We start from the raw sequence: 19,011 nt of genomic DNA, 5'->3' as shown, positions 1-19,011 counted from the left end.
GGCGATGCTGCAGTTTAAACTGAAGTTTCATTACTTCATTATTGAATGACTATTGTATTTACTATGTACTGTATTTACTAAGCGAAAGGCCCTGATCTTGCTTCCTAAATTCGTTAAATGAGAGCTTCGAATAGTTTGGTGGCTTGTACATATGTATCAAGTCAAGTTGTTCGAAAATAAATTGAAACGTGACGTCTGGCTTATACGCTGAAACATTTGCGTGAAACATACAGCAAAGATGCTGTTCCGTGCCTTAAACGGGTTCAAGAGATATAATTATTTGGCCCACAGCTTCACCCTATTCATTGCTAGTAGTCGAAGAATCTCGTCAGCACTAACACGAAGTTGTTTTTCTATGAGTTTTACAATCTTTTATCAAACTTAGTTCTTCTTTGAATAAGCAAACTATAAAAACTAGGATATTAGAAAATACCGAAAATACCGGTTTTTTGCCTTTCCAAAACCGGTATTTCGGTATCCAAAAATCGGCCGGTATTACCGGTTTCGGTACTACCGGTACTACCGGTTAGACAGCCCTAGTTTAGATATAAATAATGTACGGCGCGAATTTGACGAAGTACAAGGTATACTCGAAGAACTCGAAACCAGTGAAGAAAATATGGCTATCAACTGCGAGCACAGGGCCGTCTTCGAAACCGATTTCTTCCTAATAAAGGCTGGTTTATTATCCAAGTTACCTACTATGGCCGACATTGGGACCGGCGCACGCATATCGCCACCATGAACCGCACTGGTCGCAAGCGACCATTCGGCTATCATCCACCTTTTCACACGCAATGCAGCTGAACGTAACAATTGATTCCTCTGCCATTGTTAATTAAATCTTTTAGTTTGTTGGAAGTATATGGGTTTAACAAATAAATTTTGGGTTTATTTTCAGCAATATGGGTGTCTCGAGTGAGTGTAGGTAAAAGCTAAATATGTTTTCCATAAAGCAAGATGCATGTATTCTAATTTGAGAAACTTACATTTAATGTTACCTCAATTTAGTTGTAAGCACATTCCAACAGTTAGCGAATAAATTTAACTGATTCCTCTTTTGAACCCGTCACCGAATATAATTTTATTAGGTATAATAAATTTTTCAATAAACTTGGTTAGTTCCTAGCTGAATATAATCGCTGCATTCGTCTGATCTTTTGACGTAGGACTATGTCTTACGGCAAGTTTTGAGATAGGGTGTCATTCCAAAAAATCGAAAAATGCGAGCATCACAAAAAATGAAAGATTTTGAGCGCTAATAGCTCAGCGGTTTTCCAATCGATTTTCAATATTCTTACACCAATCGATCGGAAAATTTTCTAAGAATTGACACAAATGAAGAAAAGTATGGATTCTTGATGTTGAACTATTGAAAAATTGAAATAAATGAACCTATGTTTTACCAGAATTCTCGCTTCGTGATTGGTTGGAAGATTCTTTACGGTGATCTAGACCTATACCAATTTGATATCTGTGCTTGGGAAGTAAGCCAAAACAAGTGACCAAGTTCCTTCGTTTCAACAAGATTTTTTAACATCGCGATTAAACCTAGGCCATTTTGATGTCCTTGCTTGGGAAGTACATCAGAAAGAGTGACAAAGCCCCCTAGTTCCAACAGATTTCTTACGAACGCGATTAAGTCAAATTTGATGTCTGTGTTAGGGAAGTGTGCCAGAAAAAATGACACAAGTTCGTTGTCCCAACAGATCGCAAATTCTTTACTGCGAGACGATTAAACCTAGGCGAATCTGATATCTGTGTTGGAAAAATGTGCTACAGCTGTAGTGTTCGGTTATAATATGACTCTGTATGAAAACGCATGCTAGCCGTTTCATTAGAAGTGTAGTGAAAAGATATGCTGTTGATAAAATAGGATTGAATTCGTAAAATCCTTTCAACGTGGGAAACCATGAATAATAAAAACAATCTTTAATTTCAGTTAGGTAGCAGGAAAGCAATAGTTTGTGTTCTTGATTTTGTTAAATTGTTTTCAAATGCACAATCTTTTGAGAATTGAACGTATGCAATGTTACTACTTCGATAAATGTTACATACAACGCGTGTAGCATGCATATATGTTGCATATAGCATGTATACATGAAGAATTGAATGATTACAAGCATGAATACATGCTACTATCACTACAAAGAGACTTACGTAGTCCTGCGTCACCTATATATGCGGTCGTGTCTTGTACACAACCCCTCTGATTTTTTTGTTTTGTTGGCAGTAGCTTGACAAAGACTTTTATAACTATTGAGCTTTGTAAACGAAATACAGCTTGAGAAAAACGAAAAAGACGACTGAAAAATTAAAATTTTGTCTCTGTTTCTTTTTTCTCTGGCTGTGTTTCATTTACAAAGCTCAAAAATGATAAAAGTCTTTGTCAAGCTACCATCAACAAAACATAAAAAAAAGTTTGTGTTGAGACCAGTTGCGAAATGGAGCGGAATTGTTACGACCGAATTGTGGCAACCGGTGCCACAAGGGATATCAAACACAAAGTCGTTTTACTTAACTTTATTTTACTGGTGCTGTCCGCATCCGGACTATCCGGTGGTACGACATAGACTAAACTAACTGATAGGCGAGAGCGCTACCGATCTACCGATGTGATTGAATACTCTCACAAACGATCGCTACCGATAGATTATTGTAATCGGCTCTGCTATTCTCATCGAAACTGAATTACACCGTTAATCCCTACATTAAAGCACAAATTTAATTCGAGCCACAACATCGCCGCCACCTTTAAGAAATGAAATTTTCAAACAAATAGTTTTTCACAAATAGACTAACTATAACAATTTGATCAAATATTTACAAAAAGTTACGATTATTACTTGCTTCCCTTAAATCTATATTGATGATACATAATAACTTGAAGTTGATTGATCGTCTAGTAGGATTTCACTTAATCGCCTTGCTCATTTTTATCCACCAACACGTTGCATCTCTTGCGAATACTTTGTTCTCCAGAGATGCCAAAAATGTTGATAAACCAGTTGAAGGAGTTGGTAACGGTCGAAATAGCTTATTGGTACACGTTTCAAGTCTCCTTCAGGAAGTGAATCCAGCAAAGCTCCGATCGGCCAGTGTGCGGGTGGATACGGGTACAGTGTTGTTGGAGTCTTCACTAAGTTGAGCGACGGGTAGGCTCGGGTATATCGATAGCAGCTGCACATAATACTGCGAACAAGTTTTCTGCCGTGTATTGGTCAATGTTTTTCAAGCATGACGGTCAGGGAAACATGGCCGCCACGGTGAATAAATGACAGGTGGTAGGATTTGCCAATACAGCATGATAGGTGATGATTACTTGGTACGAAGGTCTTAGTCTTCTCTCTACACAAATGGTATCCACTGGTTCTAAAAGTGAAGTGAGAAGTTGTATCGGTGCTTGCTTCACTACAAAATTTGTCTGATATGATCTATCATCCAGATTAGGAAAATATTGCCGATGCATTTTTACGATGTCGCCAACCAATGCTTCTAGAGATGTCCGAAACCGAAAGATGATTGATAAGAGGTGGTCCTGCACCATAGGACCTACTAATAGTGCTTCATTAACAGATAAGCCTATTGAGGTCTTGGCCGAAGATTCACAATTCTCGCGAACTTTCGTTGTTGTACTGATTGCTTTGAGAGCCGGATGATGTGAGAGGTAACACACCTTTGAAGATTGCCTGTCATCCTTTCGAACAAACCGCTGTCCGAGGGAGAGGTATTCTGCCGTGAATTCCTGATGTTTCTTCTTCAGCTCCGGATTCCATTCAATGAGAACCGCAGAGGGGACTGGTGCTGTGTAACACTCAACCGTAGTATGCACATTGGTAGATGTACTAGCCGGGCGCTGATCATAATGCTGACGTCTTTTGCAAAACCCGCACGTATATTTCGATGAACAGTTGCTAAAGAAGTTGGCCTCCGACAATAACATAACCGTTTAGTATCCAGCTTTTTACGAGCCATATGGCGGACGTGTTCGTAATGTTTAAATGTAGCTTTTTTGACATTTCCCTAATACATCGCACGTTCTCTTTCCGTACATTCCTTTAGTTTTACCGTGAACGCGCGGAAATAAAACGTACGATGTATTAGGGAAATGTCAAAAATGCTGTTAAAATATTACGAACACGTCCGCCATTATGGCTCGTAAAAAAACTGGATAAACCCGACTCAAACGGTGAGCCGTATTCATAGGACTAGAGGAAACCTCAGGTGAACCAATTTGGGAAGTATCGGCATCCGAAATAGAAGGTGGCAGTTTAGAAATTAGACCACCCTTTATTCTAAAATATTTGCCTTCAAATTTTGCACGGATTTCATTATTGTGTAATAGACTCTCACTGCTGGAGATCTCGGCTACCCAGAATATCTCATACGTTAACTTGTCTTCCTCGGGCCCGGAGGGAATCAGTTAGCTTAGACCTAGCATCACAGAATTTGGAACATGACCAGACAACATGCTCGATGTCATGGAAGCCATCGCCACAAACACAGTGGTTACTATCTGCAAGCCCAATACGAATGAGATGCGTGTTTAACGTGTAGTGATTGGACATAAGTCTAGACATCACGCGAATGAAATCTCTACTCACATTCAATCCCTTGAACCATGCTTTCGTCGATACCTTAGGAATGATGGAATGTAGCCATCGTCCCAACTCATCTATATTCCATGATGTTTACCAACTAGTGAGCGACCTCTGACGCAACGTACTATAAAATTCGTTATAAGCAATTGGTCCATCGTAAATAATGCCATCAATCGCACCCACCTTAGCTAAAGGATCAGCCTTCTCATTACCCGGTATGGAGCAATGAGAAGGGACCCAGGCTAAGGTAACCTTAAAATTTTTATCAGTTAAAGCACTCAATAGCTCCCGTATTTTCCCCAGGAAATACGGGGAGTGCTTTACCACCTTCATCGATCGCAGAGCCTCAATGGCATTGAGGCTATCTGTGAAGATGAAGTAGTGGTCTATGGGCATAGTTTCGATGATCCCAAGGGAGTATTGAATTGCAGCAAGTTCTGCGACATACACGGAAGCAGGAGCATCGAGTTTGTAAGAGACAGTAAAATTTTCATTGAAGACACCGAAGCCAGTGGACTCGTCGAGGTAAGATCCGTCAGTGTAGAACATCTTATCGCAACTAACACTTTTAAATTTATTGGAAAAAATTTTGGAGATCTCTTGCGATCGCAGTTGATCCGGGATACCGAAAGTTTCTTCTTTCATGGTGGTGTCGAAGACTATAGCAGACTTAGACGTATCTAGTGATGCGACACCCATGAGGACATACTGAGAAGGGTTGTTATCTTGAGCCATGTAGTCAAAATATAAAATCATAAATCTAGAACGAAATTGAACTGCGACCAGCCTTTCAAAATTATCAATTACTAATGGGTTCATAATCTCACATCGAATGAGTAAACGATAGGACAATTCCCAAAAGCGATTCTTCAATGGTAGAATCCCCGCCAACACTTCGAGACTCATCGTATGGGTCGATTGCATGCAGCCTAAGGCAATACGCAGACAACGATACTGTATTCTTTCTAATTTGATAATATGCGTGTTTGCGGCGGACCGGAAGCAAAGACACCCATATTCAAGAACAGACAATATCGTTGTTTGGTATAGCCTTGTAAGGTCTCCTGGGTGAGCTCCCCACCAAGTTCCGGTAATTGTACGAAGAAAGTTTATCCTCTGTTGGCATTTTTGAATCAGATACCTAAAGTGGCATGTCCAAGTGCATTTGGAATCGAACCAGATACCGAGATATTTGTAAACCAGTACCTCAGCGATCGTTTTACCCATAAGTAGGAGCTGAAGTTGTGCTGGATCATGCTTCCTAGAAAAAACGACCAACTCTGATTTTTCCGGGGAGAATTCGATACCCAGGATGTGTAATGGAAACAACGCTATCATCTGCAAGTTGCTTTAACGTGCATGACTCGTCGAGACAACTATCAATATCGTTAACATAAAAGTTATACAGAAGAGGACTTAGACATGAGCCCTGGGGAAGACCCATGTAGCTAATTCGAGATGTTGTCAAATCATCATGTGTAAAACTCATGCGTTTTTCCGACAACAGATTGAGCAAAAAATTATTCAAAACCGGTGAGAGACCCTGCAGGTGAAGTTTCTCGGTCAAAACTTCTACGGAGACAGAATCAAAGGTCCCTTTAATGTCCAAAAAGACGGATGCCATTTGCTCCTTCTGAGCGTAGGCGAGTTGAATCTCAGTAGACAGCAACGCTAAGCAATCGTTTGTTCCTTTGCCCCTGCGGAAGCCAAATTGGGTATTTGAAGGTAAGCCATTCTCTTCGACCCATTTATCTAGGCGAAGGAGGATCATTTTCTCCATTAACTTTCGGATACAGGAAAGCATCGCAATCGGCCTATAATAATTATGATCGGAGGCTGGTTTCCCGGGTTTCTGAATGGCGATTACTTTCACCTGCCTCCAGTCTTGCGGAACAATATTCAGCTCGAGAAACTTATTGAACAGGTTCAACAAGCGTCTTTTGGCAGGATCAGGCAGATTCTTCAACAAGTTGAATTTGATTCTGTCTAACCCTGGAGCAGTATTGTTGCAAGAAAGAAGAGCTATAGAAAATTCTACCATTGTAAACGGAGGTTCATTTGCAGTCGAAGGGGACGCGTCGCGAAAAGATCTCTGAGTCGGGACAGAGTCCGGACAGACCTTCTTGGCAAAGTCGAGAATCCATCGGTTGGAATACTCCGCACTTTCATTCGTAACGTTACGGTTCCGCATGCGTCTTGCGGTGCTCCAAAGAGTGCTCATCGCTGTTTCTCTCGACAACCCGTTCACGAACCGGCGCCAATATCCGCGTTTTTTCGCTTTCATCAAGCTCTTCATCTGTCTCTCCAGTACCTCGTACTTCCTGAGCAGATCTATCGAACCGAATTTTCGAAAGTCCTTATACGCCAGGGACTTTTTGTCCCACCAAATGGTGGAAGACCGCCGATTGATCGTTTTCACGGGTATCGGTTTCGTCTGTGCTTGAGACGCGGCGTCGAGGATCAAGCCAGTGATAAAGTCGTATTCTTCCTCCGGGGGAAGTTCTTCGCACGATTCGATATTTTCCGAGATTATGGTCGCGTAGTGTTTCCAATCGATATTGCGTGTGAGGTCATATGTAACATTGATTGAATTCACAGGCGGGTAGCCGTTAGTAATTGATATAAGGATTGGCAGATGATCACTACCGTGGGGATCATTGATTACCTTCCACTTGCAATCTAACGCTAGTGATGTCGAGCATAGATCCAGTACGTTTGCGCGGGCTGGAGGATTAGGATCGCTTCCTCAGTGTTTAGAAGTGCCATATCGAAGTCGTCAATCAGGTTATTAATCAGGGCGGATCGGTTGTCGTCGAATAGCGACCCTCATTGAGTGCAATGGGAGTTAAAATCTCCCAAAATTAGCAAAGGTGCGGGAAACAATTCTGCAATATCAGAAAGTTGCTTCTGCTCAATCCGCACCGATGGAGGAATATATATTGAAGCGATACAAAGGTCCTTGCCTTGTATTCTAGCTTGAATGGCGACGACTTCAATATTCGAGATCGAGGGGAGGTCTATGCGGAAGAACGAATAGCACTTCTTGATCCCTAGTAGTACTCCCCCACCATGTGATCCTCGATCTCGTCGGATGACGTTAAAATCGTGGAAGTTGAGATCATTACTTGAATTGAGAAAAGTTTCACACAGCGCGAATACGTCACAGTTAGAAATAATTAATAATTGTTTGAAAAGGTCGAATTTGGGGATGATAATTCTGCAATTCCACTGGTGCACAGCGATAGAGTTCTCAGCATTATTTGACGTATTAATCATCGAAGGATACGATAGCTGAAAGGGGCCATTGTGCTGTTAGTTGCTTCAAAAATGTTTTAACTGTGGGAAGAAAGGCAAGTAGAAAGCTTTTGAGTGGATCCGAGATGTTAAAAGTTTCAAATATCCAGTCCACAATATCAGAGAACTTAAAAAATCCCTTTCCCGATTTGATCTCTGAATGTAAATTCGATGTGCCAGGGGTTTTTGTTGCACCAGAAAGCGGTAGGTATTCCTGGTTTGATTTCAAATTTTGCAATCCTGGGGGTACCTGCTTCGGATTTTTTTCACCGCTTTTCTTTGAGTTTGCTGTATTTTCCGTTCCGCTCGGGGATATCTCAAGTCCTTTGCGAGTAAGTCGAGGAGAGTTAATCGTTTTTCTCTTCCTAGAGCTTTCTTGCATGGCATAAGAACATCCTTCGAGCGGTTCGTCAGAAGTACCCTCGTCGGTTGGCAAAAAGGTATAGATATTTTCGTTGGTCAATGGCTCGGCTCTCTTAAGTATTTCTGCATAAGAGCGCTTGGAGCGTTCCCTAAGGGAGCGCTTAATTTTTTCCTCGCGCTGTTTGTACGTGAGACATGCCGCAAGATCATGCGGAGTTCCCTCTCAGTAAGGACACTTCTCAGTGTTCTCATTGCAAGCGTTCTCCACATGATTGCCGCCACATTTGCTACAGCGTGCCTTATTGCAACAGTAGGTAGCTGTATGACCCAACTGCTTGCGGTTCTGGCAGTTCATGACCCGCGGTACGAACAGGTGTACAGGTAGACGAACCCTATCCAGAAGGATGTAGTTTGGCAATGCAGATCCGGCAAAAGTTACCCGAAAGGATTCCGAAGGGTAGAATATTTTCTTCCCATCTTCGACCAATGCTGAATGCAATTGCTTGCAGTCCAGCACCTTTACCTTCTGCAGCATGGGGTTCTTGAAACAGCCAACGCCATGCTCCAAAATGTATTCGACGATGAGGTTCCCATCGGTAACTACACCGTCAATCTCTACATCCTTGGCAGGAATGTACACGCGATACTCTCTCGTAAAAAGCTCGCAGCTAGCAATTGCGTTTGCTTGCTTCAAGCTTTTCACGGCAACTCGCAGTTTATTCGGTCTAACCTTTGTTATCTCGGCTACGTCCGAAAACTGTTGTGCCAGGTCTTTGCCAATTTGAATAATATTCAAAGGTTTCATTTTGGGCCGGAAGAAGACAATAAACGGCTCCTTCGAGTCATCCGGATAAGCCTTGATCCGCTGTACACCCGACGACGAGCAATATTGACAAACAACATGCTCACTACCGCCGAGTTAGACAGCATCAAGCTGGAAGTGCAAAGGGAACTAGGGAGTACAGGGAACAGATCGAGCGATGTGTCGAGTAGGAGTTCTGTTGGGCACGATGCAGCACGGCGGAAATCGACTGCATCCATAAACATGTCAGTGGAGGAACCATCATTGCATGCTCCAGAACTAACAATGGACCAACAACGATAACAATTACTTGACGAACTAGCTTTCGAAATGAACGCAGCGGTTACATAATTTCGGGGAACACACCCCTTATCCCGACACCGGATACCAAAGCTGCAATATTCCTTCCGGCTAACGAATGCAGTAAGAATCCTTAACGAGGATGTTTTGCCACTGTATACTGAAACCGCTGAGAACCTTGAGGAACTACAATGTATAGTGTATTCCGCAGCTGTAGCCGTTGTGAGAACTATAGGAGTACGGACCTTCCCCCAGGTAATGGTGAGGCCCATGTACGCCCCCAAACACGAAAACCCGCATGGATGCTACGACTAGAATCTAGGATAGCATCGTTGAGGGTGAAGATAGGTTGGTTAACACAATACAAGAGGGGAAACCGATCAGGAAGACTGGTTCGTCAGGTGAAAGAAATCGTCAAGCCCGCAGAGCTCCTAAATCTCAGTGAACTCAACATCACTGAGATCCTCGACACCCATGTACAAAGGTTAAGTGCTCTTGCTAAACGGATGCGACGTTATGTTGAATGTTCAAAGCGGAAACAACAAAACCGGATGTTCAACACTAACGAAAGGGAGTTCTATAACCACATCAGCAATAACAAAACCGATTACAGCGAGGGACTCCCAGAACTTGGCGAAATTACACAGTTTTGGGCCAATATATGGGAGAACCCCGCTTAACACAACAATAATGCGATGTGGTTGATAGAAGAGGAAGAAGGCAGTGGTGAAATTGAACGCATGGCCTCCGTAGCAGTGACCGCCGAGGATACCCATGAGGCTACACGGTATACCAGGAATTGGGCCGCACCAGGACCAGATTTCGTGCACAATTTTTGGTATAAAAAGTTCTCTGCAATCCATGGGCGGATGGCGGAATGCTTCAACACGGTACTAAGAAACCCCCAGGAGCTGCCAGAATTCATCACTAAAGGGGTAACCTATCTTCTACCCAAAGATCGGAACACGACTAATCCCGCCAAGTACAGGCCAATAACATGTCTTTCAAGCCTGTGCAAGGCGCTCTCGTCGGTAATCACCCAAAAGGTGCAGTACCATTGCGATGCAAATGGAGTGATGACTGAAGAACAAAAAGGATGCCGTAAAAACACACAAGGCTGTAAAGACCAAGTCATCATCGATGCAGTCATTGTGGGACAGGCAAGCCGAAATAGGCGAAACCTCACTATGGCGTACATCGACTACAAGAAGGCATACGATTCAGTACCCCACTCGTACCTAATTAAGGTACTGGAATTGTATAAAATAGACGATGGCATTATCAGGTTAATGAAGCACGCAATGGGAATGTGGAACACTTCACTCCACACTACCGACGGGATAGAGGTGTTACGATCCAGAACTCTCAGCATAAAAAGGGGGATTTTCCAAGGCGATACATTCAGTCCGCTATGGTTTTGCCTTGCGATGAACCCCCTCAGCAAAGCACTCAACCGAAGCAGCTATGGCTACCAATTGAAAAGTGGGACGAGTACAAAAATTACGCACACCTTCTATATGGACGATCTGAAGCTGTTTGCGGAAACTATGGAGAAGCTGCGTCATTTGTTGCAGCTGGTGACAACGTCCAGCAACGATATTCGGATGGAGCTTGGCATCGACAAATGTCGTCTCGTAAATATCCATCGGGGTAAAGTAATCGGCGCTGAAAGTTTCCGCATCAACGAAAGGGAGGAAATTCGAAGTATGATTGAAGGTGGGTCGTACAAATACCTGCGATTCCTGCAACTGAAAGGTATTCACCATACGACTATCAGGAAAGAACTGCAGGAACGGTTCCTGTATCGTGTCAACCGTATTTTGAAATCACTCCTCTCTGCCGGCAACAAAGTAAAGGCGATAAACACGTTTGCCGTGCCTTTGTTGACATACAGCTTCGGGGTGGTTAAATGGACCAAAACGGATTTGGAAGCGATTGAACTTACCTTGCGAGTATCGCTAACCAAGCACCGTTCGCACCACCCAAGATCGGCAGTCGAAAGAATCACCTTACCACGCATGGAAGGAGGAAGAGGTGTCACTGACATCCAAGCGCTATGCGTATCTCAGATCGAGCAGTTGCGGAGATATTTCATAGATAGTCAGACTCGTCATGTTGTCTACCGCACTGTCTGTGAAGCAGACCACGGGTTCAGCGCCCTGCATCTGGCGCAGGAGCATTACCAGCTAAACTGCGACCTAAAAACCGTACCAGAAAAGGTCGAAACGTGGAAAGCAAAGGTACTACATGGGACGCACCCTCATCAATTAGAGCAAGCGCATATAGACAAAGTGGCATCGAATGCGTGGTTGGTGCGAGGTGATCTCTTTTCGGAGACAGAAGGCTTCATGGTAGCCATTCAGGGTCGGGTTATTACGACGAAGAACTACCGCAGGTACATATTGCACGAAGATATAGAAGACCGTTGTCGAAAGTGCAATTCAGTAGGGGAAACGATCGAGCATGTGATTGCAGGCTGTTCAGCCGAAACGGCTTACCTAGGACGCCACAATGCGGTTGCCAAGATTGTGCACCAGCAACTCGCCTTGAAGCACAACTTGGTAAACTGTTACGTACCCTACTATAAGTACCTGCCTAGCCCGGTTCTGGAAAATAGCTGCATAAAGTTGTACTGGGATCGTGAGATTATTACGGACGTCCTTATACGTGCCAATCGTCCTGACGTTGTGATCTACGACAAAAGGAGGAAGCACATTACCCTCATAGACATCGCTGTACCGCTGGATCGCAATGTCCAGTCAGCATTCTCGGCCAAAATAACGAAATACCACGAGTTAAAGCAGATGTGGCACCTTGAGGGCGTACGTATAGTTCCGGTGGTCATCTCAGCCACCGGAGTAGTGCCCTGTAGCCTACAACGTTCCCGGGAAGAGCTAGAGCTCCAAAAAAATTTAGACAATATCCAAAAAGCGGTGGTTCTTGAAACCTGTAATATTACGAGGAGGTTCCGTGTCACCACAATTAAACACAGCTGGAGCAGACGTAACAAAAAAAAGTGAATGAGAACCACAGAGCCTAACCCCTCTTGGCATAAAGAAGCCCGAGGGTAGGTGAAAGTTTTCAGCATTTTTGCTGAGAAGTGCCAAAACTCTATAATAATAATAATAAATAAATAAGTAAATAATAATAAATAAATACGAAGATCACAATACTTCACCGAACGCAATCCAAACCGGCTGGTAGGTGAATTGATGATATCTTCCAATCTAAGCGCCGCACGAATAATACACAGCACCGACTGATGTAATCAATGCTTCTGCTGGAGCACGTGTTCGGGGCACAATGGTTACCGGTATCGGTAGAAAATAACAATGCCGCTTGCTTTGATGTGCTGGAGTTCACATACGGCTAGCAGCACGAAGGATCGGAAATTAACAATGGTACTTCGCTTTATCGAGACACACTTGTGTCTTGTCGAAGCGGATGGCACTATGCACTAAGTACACAATTTAACCGAATTAACGCGAGCAAAAAGAAATCAAAATCGAAATTATTTACGAGCGATCGCACACTACGTGTTGACTTGGCAACGGTTGTCACTCGAATGACGTTGTGTAGCTTCTGAGAAATGAATAGTGCAATTTTCACCAGTTTTAGTCGTTTATGTCCCCTTAAAAGTATGTACAAGAGAACATAATTTTCGACTATAGGATATGAAACATAATTTTTATGGCAGTTTAGACATAAATATAATTTCTAAGTCATATACCTTTTATGGGCTGCCTCATAATAAATAAGAAATTTCTTTTGATATTTATATTTAAACATATAAAAATAATGTTTTGAGTAGCATAAAAAGTATGTATTCAGGTCCAATAATTGTTAAAATTTTATTAGCGTACAGTAGGCTTAACCTGGGTGTTGGTTCATGCTAAATAAACAACCCGTCGATAATGGCTTTCATTTTCTCCGGACACCTTTCAGGTTGTACAGAAGGACCTTTTATCATTGACCTGGCAATTATGTAAGCGTCTCCCCAAGGATTTGCGTTGGCGCTACGATAAAGTACCTCAGAGCAAGATTTTTTGCTAAACTTAATTGCTTTGTTAAGTACGGTTCTTCCCCTGTGCGCTAGTATTCTTTCTTCTCTATCAGCATCATTGCGAGCCCGCTGACTTCTCCTCCTGGTACGAAGGCGATTTGCCCGTAATTCAACAATCGGCGTATTCCACCAGCAGGCTGAGCAGCAACCGTCCTCGGTTTTTCTTATCCTCAGCATAGTCGCATCGCACGCTTGTGTTAATACTGCTATCAACCCTTTCGTACTCATGTTCGAAGGAATGCTTTGAAACCTGAGTGCTTCAACGAATACGTCACTTGATAAAGCTAGCCTGATCTGTCCTCCATATGATTCTGTCTGCGCCCTTACCCTATATCCGCAAATCTATTTTTCGCTTTTGTCTCTACCGTTTTTTGAATTTTAGGACTACTCAAAAAAGTGAATATTTCGAAAAAGTTAGCAACATTAGAAATTTCTACAACGTGTTGTGATTCACGCAATGTTATTATTTCAGAAAACTGATGGCTTTCATATGGGATTCATCTCGTTTGGAATACGAAGCATCGAAAGATTGTGAACTAGTTACAGCTGGAGAGCTTTTTGGAAGAAGCGGATATGGTATAGGACTGCAAAAGGGATCGCCTTGGACTGATGCTGTAACTTTAGCAATACTTGATTTTCATGAGAGTGGGTTTATGGAATCACTTGACAGAGAATGGATATTTCATGGAAATGTTCAGCAATGTGAACAATTTGAAAAGACACCAAATACGTTGGGCTTGAAAAATATGGCTGGTGTATTTATTTTAGTTGGAGCAGGCATCGTAGGCGGAATAGGGTTGATCATTATTGAAGTCGTTTATAAAAAGCATCAAATTAAGAAGCAAAAGAGGATGGAAATTGCCAGGCATGCTGCTGATAAATGGAGAGGTACTATTGAGGTAAATAATAAAAACATAAAATCGTTTCACATAATTTAAAGTAAATTCATTGCAGAAAAGAAAAACATTACGCGCCTCATTGGCTATGCAACGACAGTACAATGTAGGTTTAAACTCAGTTTCTAAATCAGTCAGTCAGGCAATTGATAAAAATCGCTATCCAAAACTTAACCCTTTACCTCGCGCACCGGAGCGCGCATGGCCCGTGGACTCGGAATTAAGTCGAAATCGAAGACTCAACGATCATAGTTATAAACCCCCGCCTAGGTATATGCCAACATATGCAACAGATGTTTCTCACTTGGTTGTTTGAGACAATTAGGGAAGTTTTACAATATAATGTCAAAATAAAATGCTATTGGGTACTGAATATAACTATAAACAATTCGACGTACATTATTATTAATACCATGCGTCGTTGATTCTTCTCGGTGAAAAAAAAATTTTCAACGACACATGGTATTAACAACGTTACGGTGACTAAAAATATAAAGTACACTATTATCATTTTAGCGTTGGATGTATGAAATATCTTGACTCACATTAAAAAGGGATAGCGTGTCAGTGCGTTATACCAAGTAAAAATTGTGTAATTTTATTAACATTTGCGTTTAATTTTGGCCATTGCAAATTATTTGTCAACACCCCCCCTTTTAATTGGTACACTGTAAAAAAACAACACAGTCGATCCAAATGCCACTTACACTTGAAAATCAATAACGGTGAACATTTTAATTTCACTTGTATATCCCTAAAAATTCCAAAGGGAATTCACATAATGTTCGAATGTTTTTAGCACTTGCACATTTCAAGTGACTGGCTTATGACTTCGATATGCAAGGCACTAAACAAACAAATGTGTTTACACTTCATTGCACAGTGGTCCAGCAGCGAAAATTAAGTGGAAAGTTTTTTGTGGTTCAAAATAGCTCCCCACAATGTTCAGCAAAGTTGCACAACTCTAATAGACAATTAATGCGAAATCAACGACTAAGTTCCAGTTTGGCTTGTAAACACATAATCCATAATAACTTTTTATAGGAAAGAGATAGAAAGATAACTTCTTCGACAAAGTTGTAGCTAAAGATTATATAAGTAACTTTGCCAAAGATATAGTAGGCGTATTTTTAGGCGTTTCTAACTTACAAGGTGTTTTATAAAAAGACCTCTCAAAAATCACTTTTTCGCTGATTTCTTCAAACGCAATGGTTTTATTGCATCATAATGTCTTACAAAGTTGGTTATCTTATCAAAAGACATATTTTTGTAGAACGTTGTATGTTGAAAACTCATACGTATAACGAGTTATAACGTTTTTCCTGTGTTTTTTTAGTCTTTTTTGGAATAGAGTATCTCAAAAAGGGTCAAACGAAAAAAGTCAAACTTAGCCGTTTCTGAAAGCTTGGAGTTTTATCTCAAACATATGTGAAAATAAAAAACTGATTTTTTCTCTAACTCGAGTAATTTCAGTTTAATTATTTCATGATTGACCATTTTCTACTATGAAGTATTTTCTAATATCTTCTTGAACATGTAAATAGTAAAAAAGAAATTTGTCGTACCATGACACGATTTCTTCTGATTGTCACGTAAAATAGTCTTCGAACTCCGGATAAGTTAAGAGATCTAGTTTTTTGACCTTGTGCTAGTTTTCGAACCACTGCTGAAATATTCATCAAATAAGTTTTTATAACGATAGTTTTTACAATTGTTTATTGTCAAGCAGGGTTGGTGATCCACGAGAAAACTGCGAGTGGCATTCAACTTTTTCTCGATATATGAAACGACATCGTCTATCAGTGTATTGCTATATTCATCGTACGATGCTGCTCCGTGTGTGAGCACAATCGGCAATCTTGTGAGTTAGTTCTCTCTGTATTGTATCCTGAACGTATACGCGCCATGGGGAATGCGATTCACTCTCTCGTGATTCGCTCTGTGTGTAAATATCACGGAAAAGGATCGCCAGGCGATAATTTTCGCAGATGAGAAAGGATTGCGATCATGCGATATCGTTCTTTTTTCGCTTGGAAAAAAATGTAAGATTTTTCGGTTATAGATATTTTTGTTGCAATTGTGTTGGCAAATGGAGGATATAGTGATGTCTGATATTGTTTTAATATAAATACAAGGCAGCAACTTGCTGTTCATTAAAATGTTTGCAAAAAATATTATGGCTGAATTAAACAGATGTTCAGCAAGGTTTGAAATTTAAGAACGAGGTAACGCGTGGAAAGCAAAGATTTGAATGGCCCTGCACGTTTATAAAACCACTCTGCGTACTCAGTTGCGTTGATACACTGTTATTCTGGTTATCCATATCACCACCTCTGTGGATTTAGGGCCATTATATAGTGGGATTTCACATTTGGCATAGTTTAATTTTGGCGTGCCTCGATTTTAGTAACAAAATAATCCGTTTTGGCAACATAAAATATTTCACTTCAAAAATATGCTTAAATAACAGTCAGTTTCCGCATACAAGCCTTAAATGACGAAAAATGAATGTTACGAACAGTAATATTTTTATTGCCGTAGGACTACGTCTTATCGCAGGTTGCCAAAAACTTACTTGCACCGGACGGATAACTCTTGGCGGACTTGCAATCGTTGATTAATAATATTTAGTCAATTTCTAACGCATCTACATTCAATATTTTCATATCCAAAAAGGGTCTCGATTTGGCACGGTTTCGATTTTGGCAACATAGGGGACTTGGATTTGTTGGATTCGATTAGAAAAACTCGTGAATTCGCGTAAAAACCACGTAAATTTCGAAATTCGCGTTAAAAAACCTTATAATTTTCAAACGTATAAAAAAGATGTTTTGAGCACATCCACGTAAATTCCGAAATTCGTGTAAAAACCGGATTTAATCCAGCTGGTGGTGAAAGGAACCTTTGCTATATGTTAACATCTTACATGTTATTTGATATGGAACTCGAAACATCTTGGGAACATAATTCAACTGTTAGTTGACGTTTTACAATTTATTCCATATAACTTGGACTGACATTTAAATATAAAGAATGACAAAACCATTTATTTGGTAGTAAAATCATTAAAATCGATTTGGTTGTCCCAAAGTTATTTGAAAATTGATTTTTAGGAGAGGGCCTCAGAAAAAGCCAACCTAAACGCCAAACGAAAAAAATACAAATCTAAAATTGTTTTAAAAACCAAAAAGGTTTACTAAATTTGAACATGATTAAGGCACTTCTGAGTTTTGATAGATCCTTTTTACAATAAATTGCTGAGTATGTATAGGTAAGTTGTATTTAGTTACGTCCTTTTAAAGTTTTAAAGGGTAGATTGCTCACATAAAGTAAATAAAAATCAGCAATTACACTTCCGCAATGAACATAAATCGCAGCCTGTATTGTAATTGTTTTGCGAAATATGAGAAGTTTCGAGCCGGCTTAAGTTGCCGTCGAGGGAATGACTACTTTACGACCTAAACCGAATCACATCATCCGTGATCTCAAATCACACTAGAAATATTCAAAATTTTACAATTGTTATCTCTTCCTCTTTTGCATCCGCCAACGCGGTTCGATACAAATCCACCTGCAAAGGCAAATCACACGTTAAGATAGCAATTTCAAACCTAGTAAAATATTTTAAAATGAAGTCTATTATGTTAAAAGACGTAGTCCTACGTCAAAATTATCAAGCTCATTTTTATGTAATAACGGCCATCTTAGTGTTTACACAGCTGTGCTAGTGGTATACGGCTTCTATTTGCCAATATCAATTCAAAATTATGCGTAGGTACCCGCCGCTCGTGGATTCCTGTGTTTGCTGCTTGCGATAAAATTTTCTTCCGATAGCTGTACTAGGATTGGACAAAATTCCCGAAAGTATCGATAATTGAATATCAATATCAAATCCGCCGCTTTATCGATACCGTCGATATATCGTTCGTGAAGTATCGATATTGGATTTATCGATACTATTTAAGGCGGCATTCTGGGGTTAGGAAATGCTACACAAAAAACAGGGATTCATAAACATTAATCTATAAAAAACATGTTGAGCAAAGACAGTGTCCCCAAAACACGCACGCAACACATCACTCGCTCCAGTGCAGCTCTATTTCGGACATGTCGTTTTATACGGAAAACCGTGTAACCTGCCAGAGCTGTTCGCTTCCGACTGAATCGTATGCTGCCCCGGAATCTACAAAAATATGATGAGTTGTACTCCCGACACATCCGGATGACCTGCCGAAGAGTAAAACTTTAATCCGTAGTAGCACGGGTCTCCATAAAGCCCACCTGGTACTACCCTATGAACTTTCCTGCCACTGGGGACAGACGACGCAACAAAATCTGAGAGAGCACCCTGTTGATGGCTTTGACCAGCGTTATGCTGCGGTAATTACAGCAATCTATCCGATCGCCCTTTCTGTATATAGGACAAACTACACCCTCAATCCACTCGTCCGGCAGCCCATCCAGTGACCAACCATCCAGTGATGTGTCGTTGCTGGCGGCTCTTGGCCATTCCTGCAGAGTTCCGCCGGGAGTTGCTCCTTTCCGGTTCTAGCTCTTCTCGATCTCTGTCCCACCTCTGCCACTTTCACCACTATTATGGCGCGTAAAAAGCTGGAAAGTCTTTGTTAATGCCGTCAACGCCCAATACTACTCTCTGTGCTCTCTGGTCAGTTCTGATTTGCGGAAAATCGC

At 41.2% G+C, this 19,011-nt stretch overlaps 1 protein-coding gene across 1 annotated transcript in view; it reads left to right on the top strand.

Moving 5' to 3' along the window:
• Positions 1 to 14,741, top strand: part of LOC128744160 (glutamate [NMDA] receptor subunit 1) — a 209,103-nt gene extending 194,362 nt beyond the window's left edge. The window contains exons 13-14 of the mRNA XM_053840967.1: positions 13,896 to 14,322; positions 14,378 to 14,741. Of these exons, the coding sequence (XP_053696942.1) occupies positions 13,896 to 14,322; positions 14,378 to 14,635 (685 nt within the window). The 3' untranslated portion in view covers positions 14,636 to 14,741. The remainder of the gene's footprint in view (positions 1 to 13,895; positions 14,323 to 14,377) is intronic.
• The last annotated feature ends 4,270 nt before the right edge of the window (positions 14,742 to 19,011 follow it).

This window comes from Sabethes cyaneus, chromosome 3 (assembly GCF_943734655.1).
Source record: "Sabethes cyaneus chromosome 3, idSabCyanKW18_F2, whole genome shotgun sequence".
In the NCBI taxonomy this organism is placed as follows: Eukaryota; Metazoa; Arthropoda; class Insecta; order Diptera; family Culicidae; genus Sabethes; species Sabethes cyaneus.
Note: the sequence above shows the minus strand (reverse complement) of the source record. Positions and strands in the feature narration are given on the sequence as shown.